General features: G+C 46.8%; 1 protein-coding gene across 2 annotated transcripts; it reads left to right on the forward strand.

Annotated features, from left to right (window-relative positions):
* Positions 1 to 5660: 5660 nt before the first annotated feature.
* Positions 5661 to 24290, forward strand: LOC144722681 (RING finger protein 150-like). Of its 2 annotated transcripts, XM_078600987.1 has the most exons (9): positions 5661 to 6976; positions 8016 to 8631; positions 10461 to 10523; positions 15858 to 16108; positions 17947 to 18018; positions 18897 to 18979; positions 20148 to 20244; positions 21896 to 22199; positions 23622 to 24290. In XM_078600987.1, exons 2-9 carry the CDS (start codon positions 8115 to 8117, stop codon positions 23738 to 23740), a joined length of 1506 nt encoding a protein of 501 aa, XP_078457113.1. In that variant the 5' UTR covers positions 5661 to 6976; positions 8016 to 8114; the 3' UTR covers positions 23741 to 24290. The 2 variants fall into 2 exon arrangements, with proteins under 2 accessions (XP_078457113.1, XP_078457114.1); XM_078600988.1 differs by lacking the exon at positions 10461 to 10523 and having other exon boundaries at positions 5662 to 6976.
* Positions 24291 to 24316: the final 26 nt, after the last annotated feature.

Genomic DNA, 24316 nt, shown 5'->3' on the forward strand with positions numbered 1-24316 from the left:
ACAGGCAGACGCCCACACGCCGATTGATTCCGTAGCAAGGATAAGCGCGTGCTCCGCCCTTCTCGTTGCTCGCCCCGCCCCTTTACGCCCTGGCCCCGCCCCTCTTCGCGCTCAAGCCACGCCCTTATCCTGCCTTGGCCACGCCCAGATGTGCGATGGACCAATCGCGTGACTCAACGCGTTTGAGAGAGAGCGGGGCAGGATGGGCCCCCCCCCCGCACCTACAACCACCAAGGCGCCCATCCGCGGTGGGAAATGTAATCGATTGGGAGATTCAATTTGGTAGAGCGGACGCGCATTCCATGCGGGGTTTCGTGACTCACAGAGGTGGGGGGCGCACAGGTGAACGCGAGAGGCTTAACGATTCCAATCGATAAATGTCGATTCGCGCAGTTAACGATTCGCGTGCAAACAAATATACATTTTTCGATTCGTGCTTCTTTTTTAATGCTGTCTGTAATGTGATGGGTTCCACGTGGAACCTGCAGCCAACTCGAGGTCGCTTACATGCAACACCGCGTTTCAAAATAACAATCGATTCCTCTAATCGAATCGCTTCCGTGAATCGTTACACCCCCTGACGCTCAAGGTGACGTGGCCCCTTGCAGTGCCACATGACGCGGTGGCACTGAAGCGCACACGTGAATACGATTTCGGTCTGCCTTGCCCATGGTTGACCTCAATCCACTGCTGGATTACGATGGCCTCCTCGCATTGTGTTAACAGTGGCATATTAGCCTATGCCAGGGGTCCGCAACCTGCGGCTACGGAGCCTAAATATTGAGGGGTGGTTTTTTTTTAAACCAAATTCGAAAAAAATGTCTCTTGTTAATTTGGTGGCCGACCAATCGCCAATGCGCTTTCCGTACAGTCGTGTCGCTAGTAGCTTTGACTTTTTAAAACAGCCAAGTCGTGTACGTGTATTATTTAATATAAAAAAATTGTTGCTAAGTCGTGCGACTAAATGTCCCGGAATGCGCGCACGAACTCGTAATATTTCTCGGAAAGATCAGCAGTGCTGAGTCTGGGAACCGCTTTCCGTGGGTGACCACTTTTGCAAGTGACGGCATAGGTCTTGTGGTGGCTACGTGGTTTTGCAGCCCGATAGCAGTACAGAAACATTTGTTTCCACGTCGATATGCTCAACGCAATCCAACTCGGCACTGACCAGTATGGTGAAACTCCAAAAGCCACACAACGTGGGAGAGGCCCTCATTCAACAGTTGGATGACTGCATAAAACAAAGGCAGCACGACATGATGATGTTGACTTTTATGTCGAGTGAACTATGCTTAATAGGTCCCCCCCCCTTTGTTTTTAAATGTAAGGTTCACAGTGGAGGTATATTAATCACTATGTATGTGCTCTTTCACCTGTGTTAAGTAATTCCATTGTTACGCGTTTTTATTTGAACTCGCATATCACCCCCACGTGTTTTTTTCCCCGTGGCATTTTCAAATAAAAAGTTCAGGCTTGTCAAATGTAACCAAATACATCATTTTTCATTTGTAAGTTGTGTTTGTTCACAATGCAGATAACGCTGTCCTTTGCACTTTTCGTTTTGACATTTTCTCGCAAAAGTGACATCTGAATAACGCACCTCCACTGAAATGCAGTCTCAAATGCCCCACGTGACCAGTGCCTTTACCTGCGATCACGTTCACCTACTGTAGAGCTTAATTCAATATTTATCTCCGTTAACTACGGAGTGGATATAGAGACGGCGAATGAAAACAGGAAAGACGGCTTTCAGAGATGGCGAGAGATGAAATCAAATTGAGAATTTGGAGGTCGCAAAAGACAAGATCAAGCGAGGAAAGGAATGGGAAGAAAATCGGGAGAGGCTTTTTGCCCTGCAGTGTGAAGTTACAGGCTGACAGAAAACACAACGTTCACGTATTAACATCGAAGCGAGTTCCTGTTCTTGATTCTTATCCTAATTTGCAACAAATATATCACAATACAGTACATTGGTGAGGTACAGTTAATGTATGCACCAGATGAGGCAACGGTGTGTAATGACAATATTTGTTCATTACGTAACAGTAATGGGATGCTTGGCCAATTCAATTTGTGAGTGAGTGTTTGATGCATGGGGGCTCAAGAGCCTAAAGGACGTGTGTTCTTTTTAAGCGGCTTTGCTGCTCGCTACAGTGACATGTTCTCTGCGCTCACGCTTTTAGGCGGAATTGTCTCCCAGTATTGCACACGAGTAATGTTACTCTCTCCACTCTGTCTCTCCTCCAACTCGCGTGGAAGGCGCGCCCGATCTTGCAAGATCAAAGAAGCCAAATAGAGACGAAACCTGGATTGTCCCCTAGATCGTGCATGAATGGGCGACTGCCATGGATAACACTGTGTAACAATTTTTTTGTTCCTGGGTAATAAGTATTATTTCCTCATTCCTTATGCCTCATAAATTACAGAAAATAGCTATTATTCTCCACAAACTTTGCTTTTGTGACCAGGACTTATTTTCAATGAGAAAACGGGCGAATTTGTGTGTTTTCGTTCACTTAAAATCAGAAAAAAAACATATGAATCAAAATCTACATGTATTTATACTAAAGTAATACAAAAATTACTACTAAGGATTTAGACACCAAGGCGCACTACCACAGGTGGGACTGGCCACAGCGGACAGAGTTATCTGTGGGGAGGAACAACGTCACTGGTGGACCCCCAGAAGGTGCTGATGCCACCACTGCACATCAAATTGGGCCTTATGAAACAATTTGTCAGAGCTGTAGATAAGGAGTCGGCAGCCTTCAAGTACATTCAAGACTTCTTCCCTAAGCTGTCTGAGGCAAAGGTCAAACCCGGTGTCTTCGTCGAACTACAGATAAAGAGGATCCTTGAGTGCAATAAAACTCACTAGTTAGGAGTAAGCGGCTTGGAACAGCTTTGTCGCAGTGGAACGTGGCTTCCTGGGCAATCACAAGGTCGAAAACTATGCGGGGCTGGTTGAGACTCTGGTGAAGAACTACGACACAATGGGCTGTAGGATGTCCCTCAAAGTCCATATCCTTGATGCTCATCTTGATAAATTCAAGGAGAACATAGGAGCGTACTCGGAGGAGCAAGGCGAGCACTTCCACCAGGATATACTGGACTTTGAACGCCGCTACCAAGGACAGTAAAACGAGAACATGATCGGAGACGACATTTGGGGGCTGATTCGTGAAAGTGATTGACGGTATAATCGTAAATCTCGAAAAAAACTACTCACTTATAAATATTTTGTAGTCATTTTTGTATTACTTTAGTATAAATACATGTAAATTTTGATTCATATGTTGTTGTTTTTTACTTTATGTAAACGAAAAGACACAAATTCACCCGTTTTCTCATTGAAAATAGGTACATTTCTAAATATTACTGTCCTGGTAACAAAAGCAAATTTTCTGGGGAATAATAGCCATTTTCTATACCTTATAGGCATAAGCAATTACTAAATAACACTGACAACCCAGGAACTAAAATTGTGTTACATCGTGTAATAGATGTAGGGTGCTACTGGTGTGCAGCAGAGGGCAGTGCAGCAAATCCATGTTGTACCGCCTTCACCAAACCCGCACTGAACTGCGTGGTCCAAATTAAAGCCATGCTTTTGTTGATATTGGAATGATAATTATTTGCCAGCTGTGCGCTCAATGACTATAGTCATTCAATTGCCTTATTTATATTAAGACAGCACTCCTGCAGTCCATCACTCTTTAAATACAAAATCTCGAAGTCTTAAGGAACCTGTCGAGAATAATTGTCCATGTTGCCTATAGTACGGTATTTATACGTGTTGGATGAAACCTCGGTGGTCGGAGAAAACTCACGCTTTGGAGGAGAACCTCCGCACAGATGGCCGGTTCTAAGCCTCGTAGGCACTGCCACCTTGAGGCACCTCCTTGCCCTGCAGGTGAATTATTACGAGTTAATTATGAACATTTAAAAGTACTTTTGGCAATCCGCTGCTGGCTAAAGGCTATCTTTACCACGCCGTGTGCACCGTTGGGGGGGACCATTCGACCATACGTCACCAAGCAAGTCAGTGCGGGTAGGTGAAGGAGGGGAAGCACGTTGACACGTTGGAGCAGAGTACATAATAGCAGGTACATGTGGAGTAATTGATTTAGGCATTGATTGATAATATTCTAGTTACAGATACCAAATTGTTTTGCCAAACTATTATGTCATCGTTAAATTGATCACACTATTTCCCCTGCCCCCGCCACAAACAGTATCATTGCCTATAAGAATAGGTTTTACCCTTTCTGGCAATAATACAGGTGTTAAGATGTTCAAACACCAAACTGAAACCTTTTTGAAGGAATCGTGTCTGCATTAACCACATGTACATGCAAACAAACTCAAAAACGTGCTCTGACAGTATGTGCGTTGTCTTTGAAACTGATTGGTCCACACCAAAGACAGCTTTCTTTAGAGCCTAGTCTCAAACAGTGTTTCGTCCCGAGGACGCCAAAAGGCGAACAGCACAAAGACAATGCACTAAGGGGCCGTCCATAAATGATGTCACGTACCTAGCAGAGGGGGGGAGGGTCAGACATTTGTGACGATGTGTGACGAGGGGAGGGGGCGTTTGAGAAATGTGACGTCACATCAAAATGCGCAACTTTAAATAAATATAGACAACACGTTCTACCTATTTAAATAGACTTTTTAATAAATGTTTTTTCCTACATCAGAGTGCAGCGCCACATTAAATACGCACTACAATGACAATAGTTTAAAGCGATTTGAAGCATGTTTTATATTTGGGGGGGGGGGCAGAGCTTTGTGACGTCATATTTGAGGGGGGGTCTGACTTTTTGTGACGACGGGGGAGGGGGGGGTAAAAAAATCGTCCAAAATCGCGTGACGTCATTTATGGACGGCCCCTAAGACAATGTTTTAACATCTTGCCAGAAAGGGTAAAACCTATTCTTATATTTTGATACTGGCAAGGGAGGTCCAATGAAGTATCATTGCCTTTAATAAGCGTCATTGCCCGAAACGTCGTGCCCATTCCTATTAGAACCACGAAATCTCGCACCTCCCGGGGGGGCGGGAGGGGTGGGAGGGGGGGATGGCGGTGGGTGATGGCGGGGGGGATTGGAGTGGGGTGGGTGGGATGGCGGGGGGGGTGGGAATGGGGGGTGGGGGTGGGGGGTGGGGGGAATGGGGGGGATGGGTGGGGGGTGATAGCGGGGGGGATTGGAGTGGGGTGGGTGGGATGGTGGGGGGGGGGGATGTGGGGGGGATGTGGGGGGGATGGGAGGGGGGTGGGAGGGGGATGGGAGGGGGGATGAGGTGGGGGGATATGTGGAGGATGGGATGGGGGGGATGGGATGGGGGATGGGGGGGTGGGATGTGGGGGATGTGGGGGATGGGGGGGATGGGAGGGGATGGGAGGGGATAGGAGGGGGAATGGGAGGGGATAGGAGGGGGGATGGGGGGTGGGATGTGGGGGGATGGGGGGTGGGATGGGTGGGATGTGGGGGATGGGGGGGATGGGAGGGGATGGGGGGGATGGGAGGGGATAGGAGGGGGGATGGGGGGGTGGGATGTGGGGGAGGTGGGAATGGGGGGGAGGGGCGGCTGTTACAATGACGACAGCTCGCATTCGATTTGGTAGCGCGGATAGGCAGCGGCGGCGGAGCTTGCGTCACCCGCAGAGTGGGTGACGTTGCCGGCGGCGGTGGCGGCGTGGGGCTGACGTCTTGTGGACGTCCGCCCGACGCAAAGCGTCTCCGGAACGGGGAGAGTCCAACAAGTTACGGAGTCCGCAGCTGTGCGGCGATCGTGGGCGCTCTTTACTTGACCAAATATTAGCAGCTCAACGCTCCATGTCTTTATTCATAGGCACGCGGTACAAGCGGCGTTGTTGTTGTTGCTGCTGCTGTTGTTGTTGTTGATTCGAGAGCGCCTCGTCCGTGTTGTTTACCCACGTTGCGTTTCAAGCCGTGCGCGTGGATTATTTTAAAAGGCTGGGGGACCTCAATTGCGATACGGAGCAGTCTTTTGTGCAACATCCATCGCCTTCTGTGCTCTGTAATCGTCGCCTTCGTCACCAGGGTTGTTATAATATCGCGGGGTTAAATTCTAGTTCCGATCATAACATCGTCGCAATGATGTGAGCAGCAGGAGGAGGAATCACTTCCCACCCCCTTATCCAACCAGTCCTGTATTCTCGGAAGGGGGGGAGATCTTTTGTTGCGTTGATCTGCTTCGTGCAACTGCGTACACACACGGACGGAGCCGTAAAGCGTCGAGGATTTTTTTCCCCCTCCGCGTTTAGATCGAAATTCATCATCGATCACATCTCGATCATCGAAACAACGGCGAATAAACACGTGGCGTAGCTGGGTTTATATTCGCAAGGCTACTCTGCCTGCCTGCTGTTGTTGTTTACGGACGAACAGAAATCAACAACAACACCACCCTTGTTATTGTGGTGGTGGGTGACCCGTGACCATCATCGTGAATCTGGCAAGAGGGCCCACGATTCACTGACAACTGCTCCGCCTGGTAAGGAGCACCAGGCAAAGAGGATTAAAGGACGAAGAACTCCACCCCCACCCCCCCTGGGTGTCAGGATCTGTGGGAAGAAGAGGGAGGAGGTAGGGCAAGAGGGTGGTGGAGTCTGGGATCTCCCCGATCTGATAGGAGACGAGCAAAGCCATCTGGCCATTGTGGCCCCCCCACATCTGTTCGGGGAGGAGCAGTTTCGGCTCTGCTGGAGAGACCCTGGGACTGTAGGGGGGGGAGGATGAGGATAGCTGGTCAGTACCACGGACTCGGATAACATCGTGATGAGAAGATCATCTTTGTGAAGAGGACAAAGGCCCGGGGAGAAACCGGCCACCTCCTGGCTACTGTGGATTTGTGACCGTCTGGAACGTGCGGAGACGGACACTGGAGCAAGACCGATCTCCCAACACCACCACCACCAACACTATCTCGTGGAGTGACCGAGCACCCGGTAAGAGCCTCTTTGGCCGTGTGCGGTCTGCATCCGGGTAGAGAATGTTGTGAGTGGTCGCGATGTTGTTGTTGTGGTATGGTGGTGGTGTACGTGGTGTTGGAGATGCCAATTATCGTTGTGACTCGGGAGCCGACAGGTGAGGATGGTGGTGGTGGTGGTTTTGTAGGTGGTGGGTGTTGGTGGTTATCGTGTCGGATGGTGCTGATGTTGGTGATGGAGGTGGTGGTTGTTAAGGGAGGTTGATGGTGGTGGTGGTGGTTGTTAAAGGAGGTGATGATGGTGGTGCTAGAGACGTGGGGTAAAGATTATCGCGCTGTGCCACGACTGGCCACACGAGTTCGATCCCCGTGCATGGGCAACACCGATGACGACCATCTGAACCGGTCCTGAGCCTCCCCTAGGTTGACTCGGCCTCAGTGAGTACCTGGGGAGACAAAGGCGGCCTAGCAGGGCACTGAACACCCACCCCCTCGTGCGCCGTGCCGGTCTTAATAGGTGCTTGCTAACATCACTTACCCCAACAATCTGTTAAGGCTACACGGGGGGGTCTTGTTGTTAAAGAAAGTGCATGTGTGTGAGCGGTGGCACAGTGGTTTGTAACCACGAACCCAGTGATCATCCTTCAATTCCCGCTCACGACCAACAAACCAGTGGCGAACAATTTTAATTGGTCCTGGGCCCCTCTCGTAGGCAGTCTGGGTCTTGAATGAGTACCTCGTGCGATATGTAACAACAAAGGCAGCCTCGTGTTGTTGCTGGTCACCCATTCCCCCTCTCGTGTGCCATGCCGGCTTTCATAGATGCTCGCTAACGACACTTGCCACTTACATTCTGTTAAAGCTATGTGGGGGGGGGGGGGGGGATCTTTGTTTTTAAAAGTGCAGGTGGCATTTTTGGTGGTGGCGGTGGTGGTATTGGAGGTGGTGGGCCCAGGATCCGGGCCGTGGTGCTGATGGACGGTGCTGTTGTTGTAAGTGGCGCGGTAGTGTTTCCAGAGATTGTGGTGGTTGATGATGGTGGTGGCTGTTCTTCCCAGGAGCGGACGGTTCCTGGTATTGGAGTTCCTGGAGGAAGCGGTGTTAGAGGAAGTGGAGGTGGAGGAGGAGCAGCAGCAGCAGCAGTAGCAGGAGACACAATGGCAGGCCTGCTGTGCCGTCTGGTTGCGGCCGCCTTGCTGAGCCCTGCCGCGTGGCCCGGCGCCTCCTCGGCCACCGACAAGGAAGAGTCGTGGTACACGGCCTTCGTGAACATCTCCTACGTGGAACCCGACAGCCGGGAGCCACGCTCGGAGCGCACAGAGTGCGGCCGCTACGGGGACGACTCTCCCAAGGTGGAGGCCAGGGGCATCTTGGTGGCCCCCACGGGAGACCGCTCGGCCTGCGACCCGGCCACCACCCGCTTCAATGTCCCGGTGCTCCCACCGTCATCGGCGCAGCTGCAGCAGCAGCCGAGCCATGGACCAGGGCAGCGGCTGCGGGCAGGTAGCGGTGGTGGTTCTAAGGCTGCATCTGTACCATGGGTGGCACTGATCTCCAAAGAGAACTGTTCGGTGCGGGACAAGATTTTGCGCGCCATGGCGCACAACGCCTCGGCTGTGGTGATTGCCAACGGGCCTGGCACGGGAAACGAGACCACAGCCATGCACCACAAAGGTAGAGTCGGTGCTTCTCTAAATATATCCACAGGCATGGAAAGGTGGTGGCGGTGGTGAGGATAGTGGCAGATACGGCTTCGGTGAGTCGCTTTACTGTAGTGGATGGGCAGGTATCTGGTGGGCAGATCTCGGTTTGGTGAGCAAGTATGGTTTGGGCAATATGGCATGGGTTGTGCGAGCAATTACACTCGAGTGGGTGGGTAGGTATGGGTTGAGTCACTCAATGGGCAAGTATGGGTGGGGTGGGTGCGTGTTGACTAAACAGGATTCGGTTGAGTAATAATGTTTGAGGTGTGTGCAGGCATGAATTAGGTGAGCAAGTACTGTACTCAATTCGTTGGATGAGCTGGTTTGGGTTTGGTGAGAAGTTGCACTGTCGTGGGTGCGCAGGATGGTGACGTTGGAAAATACAGTCAGGTTTGATTGTGATCATTATAAATCCATTTCGTACCATATGCAAAATTTGTGGAGCCAGTCGCGAAGAAAAGTCAGGGGTGCGCAGGTGAGCTTTGTATACAGGCATGTAATAATGTAGTGGGAGGGTAGACATTCCTTGGATGGGCGGTGTTAGCAGAGTATGGTATTGGTTGAAACGGTAAGAACGAATTGAATGGACAAGCTAAGAAGGTGTGATGGTTGGGAAGCCAAATATGGGCAAGTATGGATGGGGAGACGATCAGGCTGACACAGTGGGTTAGTAGATGTGGATTGTGTGGATGGTATATGCTCAGTATGTCTGGGCAGGTTTGGTTTGCTGAGGATACATGTTAATAAAGGTTAGACGGTTGTAAGTCACGATGGTTCAGGGATGGCCTGAGGTTTGTTCTGGGACTGGCATCTCAATTATTTTTACAATTGTAATATAGCAAGAAAGATGTTTTATTTATTTAGTTTTGCCTGTTTATATTTTCATGACCATCCTAAATATGCTGTGCTATGTAAATAGCCCTTGGGCTCCCAACACTCGGTTTTTGTCTCAGTGCACATGTAGCAGATGCCCATTGATTAGCACCAGCGTCACCACCACCACCGTTATTTCAGACGCATTGCAAGCATTTATTAATATGATTATACATACACTGTTGTTACCGCTCATCGAGTGCCTCGGCTGAACACACGCGCAGCCCAAGTCACGTGAAGGACAGAATAACTTCAGCTCCGGCGCACGTCTTAGCTTTTTAGTCCTTGCGTCAAAGAACAACCTCATTAGTGAGGTGGTGTGTTTGGGGAATGAGTTTGATGCAACTGAATAGGATGCTAAAGGCCCAACTGCGTTGTTTTTTCCCCTTCAAATGTACTGTCTCTCCTACTTGATACTCGGTCAAATTCTAAATGATTCACCAGGTTGTACAGCCTATTTCATTGCCAGGTCTTGTTCATCACAAAGACAGGTTTTGCCTCGAAGCAATGCAAACCTGTTTATTATTTACCATGCATGTTTGTAATATTGTTATGACTGCAGCACGACTTATACGTATTATTTTAGCCAGCGGTGTAGCCGTAGGAACAAGAGTTTCTCTCTTGCCGGTGACGTGTGCATTATTTTTATGCACTCAACTTTTATATCGAAATAAGTAACCATAATTTGTATAAAATCCGCGTTTGTAGTGGAGGCCGTGCCACTACTTTCAACATCCAGCGCCAGTTGCACAATGCTGTTGTCAGCTCTACAATCTTGCCAAGCTCCCTATGACACAATTTAGTTTTGGCAAGAAGCCAAACGTTAAAAATGAGAGAGATATGGGATGCAAGGTACAGCATTCATGCAGTGCCACCTTTTAATTAAAATACGTGTGTGAAAAAATATTATCTGATTTTTATCTACAGGACAGCCAGTCCAGTACATGGGTTGTCTTTTCATTGAAGTCCATTACGATGTTGATATCGAAGGTAATGTATTCTGAGAGTCATAGCTCTATTGATGCTTGTCGCTGGTGGGTGGAGCTTTGCCTTGAAAGGTTTTGGGTTCCTTTCTTGTTATTTTGGTTTCTTAAATCTTTAGAGCCGCGCTGGAAACACCGCAGTTCATTTCAGTGATCTTCAATCTTGGGATTTGCCACCGAGTTGCTGACAGGTTAAATCAAATAAAGCTCGCACGCTTGTCCTGAGACCTTGATGAACATTGGGTAGCGTGACCCACATTCATATCCAGTATAGTAAAATGGGCCATAAATGTTTACATTGTCAAGAACGGAGATCAAAATCATTTTGTTAACGGCAGGATTTTTTTTTCAACAATCGAAGCCTTTTTAAAATAGCACTTTTTCGTATGGACAATGTTGCTGTACATGCAGCTGCTGTCCATACGAGTCAGCCATGTGCATGCGATGGTCAATTTGAATTGTAATGGGAAACTCTTCAACTACACAATTTACTCCCGCTCGTCCAGTCGTGTGCTTTTCTTACCAATGAGTCGGGTTGCAGACACGCTCTTTTCACAAATGCATTGGATACAGCATAAACGTACATTGTTCTCGCATCTGTCCATAGAATACACCAGTCAGCAAATTTGCGTGCCAAAGAATGGGCCTTCAGTTCAACCTCAAACTCTTTCTGCTGTTTGCTTTGGGCATTCCATGCTGTGGGGATGGTAATGATGGACTCTGTTGGTCTCTGGTATATTTTATTGATTTTCTGTGGATTGAGGAGTGTATGGAATGCTGCTTAATGTCAAGCCAATTTAGTTTGTTGACTTAAGCATTGTGCTTGTTACAGAATAAATTAATCTTAAAGTAACACAAATTTGGTTAAACGCCGCATTGAGACCAAACATCAAACATGGAGGTGACCAGGTTGCTGACAAATCCGAGCACTGAGCTGGTATTGCTGAGATCCTCGGTTGAAATCCAGACATTTGCCTGTGATTAAACCAGGTTCGCAACTGTAGTGAGGAGGTCATGGTCTCAGCCAGGTTACCAATAATTGCATAAAAACCCCATGGCATGAGCTTTTGTTTTGCACTTAATGTATTGCAAAACTCTAGCCCTGGGATTTCAAAATATCACTTTTACTTGAATGCAATGAACGTTGCTCTCAGTGGCAGAGTGACTGGAAAAGGTACAGCCCCCATCTGTGTGGATCCAGATGTGACTTGAAGGGATTTCAGAGGTACTCTATGATGTCTGCTTCTGTGCCTTGGGCCAGTCTCAAACGTGAAGGGTTGCAATGCTTTGCAAGGGATCCGAAAATTGAGTCTTCATCTCTTGACATGATGTTCATAGCACAATCTCCTGGGATAAACTTGGAGGGGAGGGGGAACACAAAAACACAATAAAAAATAGATCACCAAGCTTGGCCAACACGACTGAGCATGGCCCCATCATTGTAGGGAAAATAATAAAAACAAATGCCATGTAAATTTAAAAATGTATGTTCGTTGGTTGAACACTGACTCGCAGTTGATTGGAACGTACGTGAAAAGTACCCCCAGCTGAGAATGTTTTAAGAAGAATTACAAAAAAATCCAGCAAGTGATTTAGCATACCGCCGATTTCAAAGTGCATCGACCACATGGCTACAACATGGCCTTGCCGTTGGGTACGCATGGCATGCTTCCATGTGTTATACCCAGTGCATGCAAACGTGTGCAAGGGAACAATTGCTTTACACGGAGTTTAATATAAAAGAAGGATTTCTTTAGCTTTAAGCAGGCATGTGGCACCAACCTTAGACTGATTGGTGCAGTATTTGTAATTAACCATTTAAAAAACAAATATGAGTGATGCCTCTCAGCCAGATGTATGCTATATTTTGTTTAAATGTTATTTTATCTGTACATGATAAGAAACCCATGGGATGTGTTTGCCAGTCTAAATATATGAAAAATAAGAATAGGTTTTACCCTTTCTGCCAGTAAAACGTGTGTTAAGATGTTGCAATACCAAATGGATACCTTTTGCAAGGAATCAAGACTGCATCAACCACACGTACTTGGGGGGTGAACATGTAAACAAACATGCTCTGATCATATATGGCATTGTCTTTGAAACGTATTGGCCTACACCAGAGACAACCGTCTTTCTGGCCTAATCTCACCAGTGTCAGACCAGAGAACGCCAAAAGACGGACAGTTTGGTGTTTTAACATCTTAACATCTGTTTATTAACATCAAGGCTAAAACCTATTCTTAGTTTTCATAACAAGAGACCCATCAGGTCTCAAACAAGGCTGTGTGCATTAGACACAGAGTATGGCGATACCACGTGACGAACCGATTTAATGGTCACAATCACTCCTTTTGATGACTTTTGTGTAAACAGAATTCTTACTCTAATGTTTTGCATTCCGGTGACTGCAGTGTGCCCCCTTCTTTCCTACGGCATCGGCAGCAGCAGCAGCAATAATTCTGTGTTGTGGCTCAAATGCCGTTATATGGCTTGGGGTGTTGCAGAATGGATTTGGCTGCACAGGCGTCCAGTGGGCGGATTGTTCACGGTGTGGGTTGACAGTCTGGACTTCACCACAGTCACAGTTAAGGGAATCTCTCGTTTGCATTTATTTAATGAAGGATGTAACCATCATATTTGTTCGTGTATATGCAGTGCATAAAAGGATAAAGTGTGCAGGCTTGTGACGTTCTTGCTCAGGAGGGTATCTGGCCCTATCCTTTCATGCCAGCCAGACGTCTTGGAAGAGGTGGGAGTAGCCACACTTTACCCCACCACTCACGACCTGCCAGAGGTCGCAAACGGGTTTTGATTCCTTACCCGTACCCGTACCCGGCCGCACCAGGGTCGCAAACGGCTTACCCGTACCCGGCCGGGTAGGGTACGGGTATCGGGTAGGGTACGGGTATCGGGTAGGGTACGGGTATCGGGTAGGGTACGGGTATCGGGTAGGGTACGGGTATCGGGTAGGGTACGGGTATCGGGTAGGGTATCGGGTAGGGTACGGGTATGGGGTAGGGTACGGGTATCGGGTAGGGTACGGGTACGGGTATCGGGTAGGGTACGGGTATCGGGTAGGGTACGGGTATCGGGTAGGGTACGGGTATCGGGTAGGGTACGGGTATGGGGTAGGGTACGGGTATCGGGTAGGGTACGGGTATCGGGTAGGGTACGGGTATCGGGTAGGGTACGGGTATCGGGCAGGGTACGGGTATCGGGTAGGGTACGGGTATCGGGTACCCGGTTGCGACCTCTGCGACCTGCCAATCAACCGTGGTGTTGTAGTCATTGACCGCTTACTGTTGGGTGGACAATGACGGGGGAGTTTTAATTAACGTGCCAATTGTATCTAACATACATTTACGTACGTGTTTGCAAATGCTCGCTTTGTGTGGCTCGGCAAAGATTTCTTCACATGTCGGTGAAACGCACTCTCAAGCATCTTTGGTTTTATTGACGTGTTCAATTCTGACTGCAAGTCCCCTCACCTTGAGAGTTTAAAAGTGTCCACACACAACCATCGCGGTGGCCAAAACGCCCTTCTGCAGGCTGGCTCTTTTAATTAACAGAAATTATGTATACTACCAAAATTTTCACTGTAAAATCTGTCTGTAGTCATCCCATGGCAAGACAGAGAACTGAGATGGGGCTCTCCGCTGCGTACTGTACCATTTCGCGTACTGTACCATTCCACGTACTGTACCATTCCGCGTACTGTATCAAGTAAGTAAATCGTTGACCGCTCAAACCGCATTATAGCGGTGCATTCCACGTTATAAGGGGCGCGTTATAAGGGGCGCGTTCCGCGTTGTACAAAAAGTGTTCCCACGTAGACGAACCGTGTTATCGTGAGAAAGCGTTAAGCGAGGACTTGCAGTGCTTGCACTGTGCGGCTGAGTGGTATGATAGACTACGCGGAATGACAGTGCTCGGCGGCGTACTCTCATCCGAGTTCTTTGTCTCGCCATCTTACCGTACCTGCGTACAGGAATACCTCGCACTTTCGTCTGGTTAGGGATCAGAGCATGGACGAATGTAAAAAAATGGACGAATGTCAAAGCAGAGCTTTTATTTAGCTTGCAAATTTATTTTGACCGGTGAAAAACGTACTTGCAAATGACTACAGTAAATATAAAAACGTACATGCAAATGGGTTATTTTAGCTTTACTATCCACACACTTAGGAACCATTATGAATATATTAAAGCACAAACATACCTATTTTACAGTAATCACAGAAATAAGCACAGTATGAATACTGTACACGTGTATTATAATCACGAAAATAACTATGAACACTGTAGTATTAAACTGTTAGCACAAAAATAACTATGACTTGCTTACAGGATAAGCAAAGAAATAAGTACAGTATTAATAATATATGAATAAACACAAATGTAATAGATGCTCACTTGAACGACTTCTGTTCAAAGACTGAACGACAAAGACGGCGCGTGGTGCGAACATCGTGGAAGGTTTGGGGATGAAATCGGACGAAAGAGCAAAGTGCGTGGACGAAATTTGAAATGTGGTTAGAATTGAAAACGGTCGAAATAGCGAAGTGACGAAAGTCAAGTGGACGCAAGTCAAGGTATCCCTGTACATCGTATCTTGCCTTCTTATGGAAAAATAATTTTCGCTGAGCGAGCACTTCAGGAACGCGTGTACCACGTTCAACGAGGAATTACTCTACGTATTTTATTTACAGCACAAGAGATGTGAAGATACATGCCGCTGTGCCTGGTCTCAAGTGGTGAAAGCGGAGCCGTGTTTTATTACATGGTGTGATATTGTTCGTACTTCTTACCGTTGACAAGTCATGCTTTGCTTGTTTCCCCATCCTGCCGGAGCGAGTAAGATCATTTTCGTGTGACCCCCAAAGTCATCCTTAGGGAGACGCTCGCTCCAATTTGCAATAATCTCGTACAGGTGCAGGTATTTGAAGATAATACAGGTGATTTTGCCCTCAGCATTACCAAGATTTAAAATGGGCACTTCTGGTGGCAGTCATCTCATCACCGTGGCCATAACATTTAAAGTATAGAGTGAATAACATGTCTTACTTTGCTTTTCAGTCTAGCACTTTCGTGCACTCAATGTCAAGTACAGAAAGAAGACGGGAGTTCTGAAAATAATCCCAAAGTCAAAATGATGTGACCTTTCTGTGCACTCATGTTCAACATTTCACAACCCATCACACTGTGCGAAACATCAGTGATTATGCAGGTTTTCCACAAACCCTTCCATATCGTGGGTGGAGGTGGGCTGCTCAAACCAGCAACTATCCCCCAGATTGGCCGTGCCACCAACAACACATCGCTCCTCGTTTCGTCTGCAGACACGGGCGAAATCGTGGTCATCATGGTCACGGAACTCAAGGGGAGAGAGATGATGTCTCTGCTTGAGCGGAACATCACGGTCATGGTGCACGTCACGGTGGGCACGCGCAACGTGCAGAAGTTCGTCAGCCGGACGTCGGTGGTGTTCGTCTCCATCTCGTTCATCGTGCTCATGATCATCTCGTTGGCGTGGCTCGTCTTCTACTATGTCCAGAGGCTACGCTATGCCAGCGCACGCGACCGCCACCAGGTGCGCTCCAACTTCTCCCTCGATGCGACACGCAACACGGTTTGGCGACGCGCGATTTAAACTAAAACTAAGCGAATTTTTTTGTATTTTACCAGGCAAGGCTCAACTGAGCTATATAGCTCTTTTTCGGAAGCGACCTGGTTATCGCAAATGATAGCTCGACGAAGTGGCTTATCGTATGGAAATTTAAAGGAACACATTTGCTCCAAATGCCGGAGCGGGCGGGGCAAAAATAATTTTAGTTTTCCTCGAGTCTGCAGACCATTTGCATTGTTTTGTGATATCTTTTTTAAACCGGTTTGGGTTCAAAGGAAGCCTGCACTGGCTGGGCTTGTCTCATTAGACGCTACAGCATTGTTCCGCTTGCCAGATTTCCAAGCGCGCGTGTTTATTTTGTTGGCTGCTGCTCGTGAATGGTTTCTTCATTCATGGAATGGGCACGGATATAAAGCAGGGGGGGGGGGCGTCGACAAAAACACCGCGACAGATTTGACTGCGGCGGCGACCACCCCTTTGCTAAAAGCGTCACGGTCGAGGTTTGCGTCACATTTCGAAGACTATTTTTGCTGCACCAAAAATAAATGTTTTTTTTTTAAATAGCTGAACACGTCTTTGTTTCATGGCCTACTCGTACATTTGTGTGTAATTACCCTTTCATTCGAAGCCAACTGTTGTAAAGTTGGAATGAGAATATTTTTAGTAGTCTGGAGTTTCTTAAGAGCTTGAAATTTCACACAAAACTGAAATCTCCCCCCCAAAAATGAAACACCTGGGTGTTAATATTCTGGTGGTGCAGTGTACGCACAGTGCTGTGTATACAGACAGATGCATATATTTATTTATATGTGGTACCCGACGTGTAATCCCTGGTACTTACAATAGGCAGCTTATGCGAATCTCGCCGAGCAGGCCACATTGAATCTCGGGGAACAGGAGTTTCTCAACGGCTCATAAATAGTGACATCAATGGCGGCTCCTATGCCACTCGAATGTGTAGCGTTGTGTCTGCAGGCAGAATTTTTATCCTGATAATTGATCATTGGTTTTTTTACCCTTTTATCTGGCAACAAAACTGACAACTTTTTTTTACAAGGAGTCATGTTTGCATTGACCACAATACCTGCAGTCGTAATGCAAACAAAAAACACAACTCTGATAATGTATGCACTGACCTTGAAGTTGATTGGTCCACACCCGAGACGGCTTTCCTTAGAGCCTAGTCTCACATGGTGTTGGACCAGATGACGCCAAAAGGCGTCACTTCAAGGACAGTGCACATTATCAGTTATGTTTTTTGTTTGCATTACGACTGCAGGTATTGTGGTCTATGCAAACATGACTCCTTGTAAAAAAAGATGTCAGTTTTGTTGCCAGATAAAAGGGTAAAAAAACTATTATCATATTTTTCTACTGACAAATTTTTATCCTCTTGCGATCTCAGACTGTGCCAACGTGTGGGTCGAGATGTGCCTCAAAGGACCGCAGTTGTCTGTGCGTCGCAGAATTAGGGGCGCGTTGGACACAGGCCGTCTCTAGCCAACAGTCTGCCCCTTTGGGTTACAGTTAACTGTGGCGGGTATGCAGGGCAGCATATATTAATGGCTGAAGCGCCAAATTGATTATTGAACACGTTCGCAAGTTTGTGCGTTTTTGCTCTCGTTACTAACGGATGGACGTCCAAAAAAAAAAACCTGAATTGAAAACGCACAGCAACAGAGCGCATTTGCTACCGGAAGTGTTTAATCTGTGACCTGTGAATGGGTGTTTCGTTTGTTCACAAGTCCGGTGAGTGTTTTTTGTTTGTTTAACATGTGTGTTGTGTCCATGCAATTGTACAGAGGAGACTGGGAGATGCTGCCAAGAAGGCAATGACTAAACTTCCACTGAAAACCATCAAGAAAGGGGATCAGGCAAGCATTCAGCAACAGATTTGGTGTTGTGCCATAAGTGCATGCAAAAATCAATACAGGGTGCTTCAAAGAATTGTTAACGCTTATATGGGAAAACCGGATAACATGCCGTACATGATAAAAAAATGTATGTTCATAGCTTCAAAAAGTAAGAGTCTCTACTTGATCGCCATTATTGTCAACACATGCTTGGAATCTTCTCCAAGTGGTCTCCAGAACCGAGGCACATTTCTTGCGGTATTGTTGCAAATTCTTCGATGTGTTAACATTTTTTTTAAGTGCCCTGTATATAATTCAGCACGTCTAATTTATAAATCGCAAAGCATGCTTGTATAATGTACTACTGGGCCCAAAGAGGCATTTGGCCATTAAAACACTGATATGTTGTGTACAATCAACATCACTTAATAAGATATCCAAATGCATGAGTTGTACATTTCCAGCAACGATATTAAAGCAGTCTTTTTGTTAGTGTTCAGTGTGTTTAAAGATGACTTTTTTCATTAGCCTACCACTGCTGCTGCTGTTTTTTATTCATAACTCCCCTGCCATTAAAATCGGCAAGCCAAGGGGACCTGCCCCAGCGGGTACAGTCCTAGTGAAATGTCTGGAAACACAACTCTGTGTCTTAACAATTTGACAGGTATTAACCGTGTTGGAGAAAAAAACACTCAAGTCTGCTGAAATGCCATCTGTAGGATGAGCCGCTATTAATCTGTGCGCGTCAAGAATGACGTCCTCGTACACAGCAATCAAACTGACAGCCGCTGACTAATCCTTTATCCTTCGAAGCAATGGCCTTTTCACATGTAGCATGTCCAAAATATTTTAGTTATTTTAATTTTGTCTCTCCCTGATTTCCTCGAAACTGCCTGTAGGAAACGGAACCGGACTTCGACAACTGTGCAGTTTGCATTGAAGGTTACAAGCCCAGTGATGTAGTACGGATATTACCTTGCAAGTAAGTTTACACACGGACTCCATACAATCGGGTACCCCAGTGTTTCCTGGAAAATATTCATAATGCTCCAACCGTGGCCTAATTTCTATTTATAAACATGTTTAAAATAATGGATGGATTTGTTCTGGGCCACGGCTAGCATCAGTGACGAGTTTGTATATCTGGATTAGTCCTGGGCCCTCCACTTCACCAACCTTGACTGACCGGCCTGGTGAAGTATGGTCAAGCAACTGCCTTCACTAATACAGCATGGGGAGTAGGCCAATGATTGGTAAATTGTTCTAATGATTTCCTTGGTAATGTGTGCAGTTTTCATCTGTTACTTTATTTCAAGCCCAAACACACGCACTGTGGCGTACTATGTTCATGAATAGAATATGCAATCAAAAAAATAATATTCTTATAGATATGTGCCAAATTTCTATGTTCCAGGCAGCGTGTCTCAGCCCGTTTGAAGTTTTGCTAATGAGAAGATGTCACATTCAGGCATGTCATTGACACTGGTGACTTCACACCAATATGTTTTAATACGTCAATGCAATGATGTCTCCAGAGCACCACAAACTCAGCAGCTGACCTTGGTTTTAAAAGTTTTTGTCATTAACAAAGTATTACTCTCATGTCGGTGCCTGGAGCAAACATCCTTCGTGCGAATCTACCGAGAGATATTTTTGAGGTTGCGTCTTATTTGAATACTGAACAAAATCTAATTATATTATGAACCCGGTAAGATTAAAAGGTACACAGAATGGATAAGTGGTGCAATAATTTTCCACCCAGTGGTAAGCGCACAGTGCGATGAACCCGGCCACTGCTAACATCGGTGGCGAGTGATATCTGAACCGCTCCCATAGCCGACCCTTCACTAAGCCGCACTGACCAGGGTGGTGAAGTATGGTCAAACAACACCCCTATCACCAAAAGGCCCGGGGAGGTCTTCAGTGATGTCTAAACCAGTTCCGGGTCCCCGCTGCGACCCTAACCCGCACTGACCAGCGTCGCCCAGTGTGATCAAATAAAACCGCACAACCAACGTGGCATGGGGGAATGCCTTCATCCACAAGTTGATTGATGAAGATCTGCAAATGATTTTGTTTAAAGCTGGACGTCACCAACCTCTCGCCTCCCCCACACCCGCCTCCCTTCCACATGTGCCTCGCTGCTATAGACACCTGTTCCACAAAGCGTGCGTGGACCCCTGGCTGCTGGACCATCGCACGTGCCCCATGTGCAAACTCAACATCCTCAAGGCTCTGGGCTTCCCCGTGAGTGCCTGTCCCCCTTTGACCACCGACATTCGCAGCATTGATAATGAGTCGAGTGTCTCGGCTCAAATAAGCAAGGAGCTCGCCAAATCATTCTGTTAAATGAACAAGAGACCCTGGCCAGAATTCCACATCCGTGTCTGTGTGTGTAGCACTACGACTGTTGACTTGCCACAAAGTGGTGCTCGTACCTACTATAATCACCCAGGAATGTCCTTAACGCTCGTGACGTCACTCCACATCGACCAGTCCCCTTCATTAATATTCATGAGCAGGTGACATCCTCCAAATAGACACCCCCCCCACCCCTCATTAATAACATAAATGGGTGACGTCACTTAACATGGAGCACCCTCCCCCCTCATTAATAATTATGCGCAAGTGATGTCACTCCACATCGAACAGCCCCTCTCATTAATAATGAGCAGGTGACGTCCTCCAAATGGACACCCCCCCCCCCCCATTCATTATTATTAGCAGGTGACGTCACTCCACATGTGGAGCAGAGGCGCCTCCTCCCTCCCCCCTCGGCATCAACTTACAACCCTCACGACAAAGGCAGAACCCTCACGTCACGCGATCTCCGCAAAGCTATTGAGATATCAAAGTAAAAAGGACGTCGTGATGCACAAGGGATTATAACCTGAAAATGAAATGTCTGTCACTGTGCTCTTACAAACTGCACACGCATTAATGCAATGAATATCACGTCGCGGTCTGCTTTTCGCTTGCAAGTTTCAAATTTACTGCAATACACCCGTCCTTGGACGGGCAAAAGGCTAATTTAATATAATCATTGATAGGAGTGTAGCATATTGTCATAAATGGGTGTGGGGGAAAACCGCTGTTGCATCATCATCAGTGCACTGCGCTATGAACCCAACGACCTGACTTCAGTTCCCCGATGCAACCCACATTGACCAGCGTGGTGATGCATGGTCACGCAACATTCCGCAACCCAAAGGCACCGGGGGAGGCCTTCATGCGGCAGTGGATTGACAAACGGCTAAATGTTATTATTGAAGTTGAACAATGCATTCCTCGATTCATATCAGAATCTGAATATTTATTTATAGTGAAGGAATCCAATGAGCGGCAAGGTTCTTTTTCACAGATGTCCATATCGATGAATGCATCGCATGGCATGTGAGAATTTGATCCGTGTATGTTGTAATTTATGTTGACATGGGAAACCCACGCCGAGTTTCCAGATTATTTAAGTAGGCTTCCGCGTTCATGATGTTTGGTAATTTAAATTCTAGTATTGTTGGTTTTTTCAAACACATGCTGCATTTTAAATAACGGAAAATATACGCTCCATTGCAAATACCATCAAACTTGATCCAAGTTGGAATGGAATCAGCTGGAGGTAAATTGGTTTCAAAATATTACGTTAAACATATCACGAATAAATTACTTAGATGAGCATCAAGGCATGCAGCACCAGTTGGCTTAAATTTCGAGCTCAACAGATGACTCCATGCTGCCGGTCGACTGACCACCAGTTTCTGCTCTGCTTGCAAATTTGCCAGACACCTCTGTGTCCCATATTATCCCCCATGGAAAACAACACTCCACCCTGTATCAGTTGACTCCTTATGAATAAATGATTCATTCATTCACCCGCCCACCCCCCCCCTCTGCTTCACAGACGAGTCCTGAGCCGGGCGAGGAGCTCCCTCCGCCGGCAGTGGGCGTGTCCGCCATGGCGGCGCTGGCAAATCGCAACGCGCACGAGGGCGGGGCGGCCGGTGGCGGGGCGATGGCGGGCATCGGCAGGGTGCACGGTGGTTACGTCGGCCGAGGGATCGGCGGCGGAGGAAGCGGCGCCGGCTCGGGCAGCGACAGCAGCCTCAACCTGGAGCCGCCGCAATACGAAGAGGTGGTGCAGGTGGCGCACGTGGAGCCCACGACGCCCTCCACGCCGCACAGCGACGCCGACATCGACTTCCATGGCGAGTAGTTCACGACGACATGGTCGTTGGCCTCATGTCGTCATCGATTCCGTGCGTTCTGGAAGTGGCACCGCGTTCTGTGGCGTCCGTCGGGCAGATAGCGTCTCGGGTGTCCATCTGAACACCCCACGTGCTATGGTACGATACTCTGCTTTACAATAGCCTTGACTGAATCAACTGTGCCATGTCCTGCGGCAAAAATATTCTATCGTGGTGAAAACGAATCAAAATATTTTGGCTTGTGATATCATGTGATGGCTTTACATTGTGTTACGTAATTTCTATTCCACTGTGCTTACTTATATTATGTACGCCTGCAGTGCCAGAGGATATAAATAACATTAATTTATGGTTGTCGGTACAGAGGCCAGTTTCCCTGTAGGAAACATTGGTTCTCTTGATGTTACAGTGAGGAATATCTTATTTTCAATGTAAAGACATGTTATATGCGTGAAAAGCAGTGCATGACCATACAAAGCACAAGTAGAGTTCATCGGTCTTACAAACCCCTCACATGCTGCTCTTGCAGCAATTTGTAATGATTTTTAACAAGCATAACTTGTGTGATTGGTGATAAATGACATCTAACTGGCGCTATTTGCTTTTTTCCATTCGACAAATTTTTCGTTTAGACTTTTTTTTATTTTACCAGGTAAGGCCCACTGAGCTATATAGCTCTTTTTCATGTGACCTGGCCACAAATAACAGCTCAACGAAGTGGCTTATCATGTGGACATTTATAGCAGCCAAATACTCTAAACGCATGTTTCTAAATGTGGAGGGAAAAACTGGAGGACCCAGAGAAAAATCCACGTGACCAGGGAGAGAACATGTAGACTCCAGATATACAGGTCTCAGGGTCGGTATCAAACCCCCCACGACCTCCGGCATATCAGGCAAGGGAGTTAACGTGTCGCCACCCGCGTTACCACCATTCAATTAATTCTAGATTTGAAGCTTTCGTGACTGCAAGGATTCATATTCTTAGGTTTTTTCGGTAAAGTCACGTAGGTAAAAAATTTAAATTAGTAAAATTAAATAAAAAATCACGACGTTTCGGAGGCAACACAAGCTTCCGTCTTCAGGTGGAACCGTCACAGCCACGACAGCTGTATCAAGTAAATGAGAGATTACAAGAGCTACCACTCCGTATATATAATGCCGTACTTGGCCCTTCCCCTCTTCAACCATTATATATACGGAGTGGTAGCTCTTGTAATCTCTCATTTACTCGATACAGCTGTCGTGGATATGACGGTTCCACCTGAAGACGGAAGCTTGTGTTCTCCGAAACGTCGTGAATTTTTTTATTTTATTTTACTTTTATAATTTTTTTACCTACGTGACTTTACCGAAAAAACCATTCAATTAACCGTGGATTTCCATTTGTGAACAGCATTGTTGAAACCTTGTGATCCACAGACGACGAAGAACGCCTGGTGAGAGACCGGAGCTCCTCTCAGCCCATCACGGTGGAGATCAGACTGTCTGACATCGACCTCGCCGACCAAAGCCCTCGCGGGCAAGAAATTCTCTCGTGACCGCGACGTCGTGCGAGAATTGGGAGCACTGGGTTCCACTTTTCTTTTTGGGTTGTGGTTTTGTTTCGGTTTATTTTTTATTTTGATGGCAAAATGTTAGCACAAGATGGCTGCCACATCTTGATTGTACAAAAAATCCCAGCTGAGGCCGTTTACATGCCTGAAAATCGCGCCTCTGAAATTGTGAACAGCTTCTTTGCTTGTAGAGAGCTACGTATGACTTGTAAATGTAAATTATTGCCGTCGAAATTACGTTGCTGTTTTATAACTGTGGTACACATGCCCTAGTTAATGTGCTGAGCCAACAGGTCTATGATTCATGCTTAAATATTGCTGTTACCTAGAGATGTTATTGTTTCTATGGTTATTGAGGTTTGGAGGTTTAAAACGTTTTATTTTATGTGCATTAAACACTTTATTTGGATGGGTAATGCTAAGCTTGTCTCCAGCCAAAAAATCTCTACTTCTTTGTGAAATATTTGACTGTGAGTGCATTTACACAACTTTTGTTACATTTTATTGGGAATCTAAATAAAATGTTTATGCCCGACCCTTGCCGCTGTCATCACTGTTAAG

This window comes from Lampetra planeri, chromosome 15 (assembly GCF_965212315.1).
Source record: "Lampetra planeri chromosome 15, kcLamPlan1.2.h2, whole genome shotgun sequence".
In the NCBI taxonomy this organism is placed as follows: Eukaryota; Metazoa; Chordata; class Hyperoartia; order Petromyzontiformes; family Petromyzontidae; genus Lampetra; species Lampetra planeri.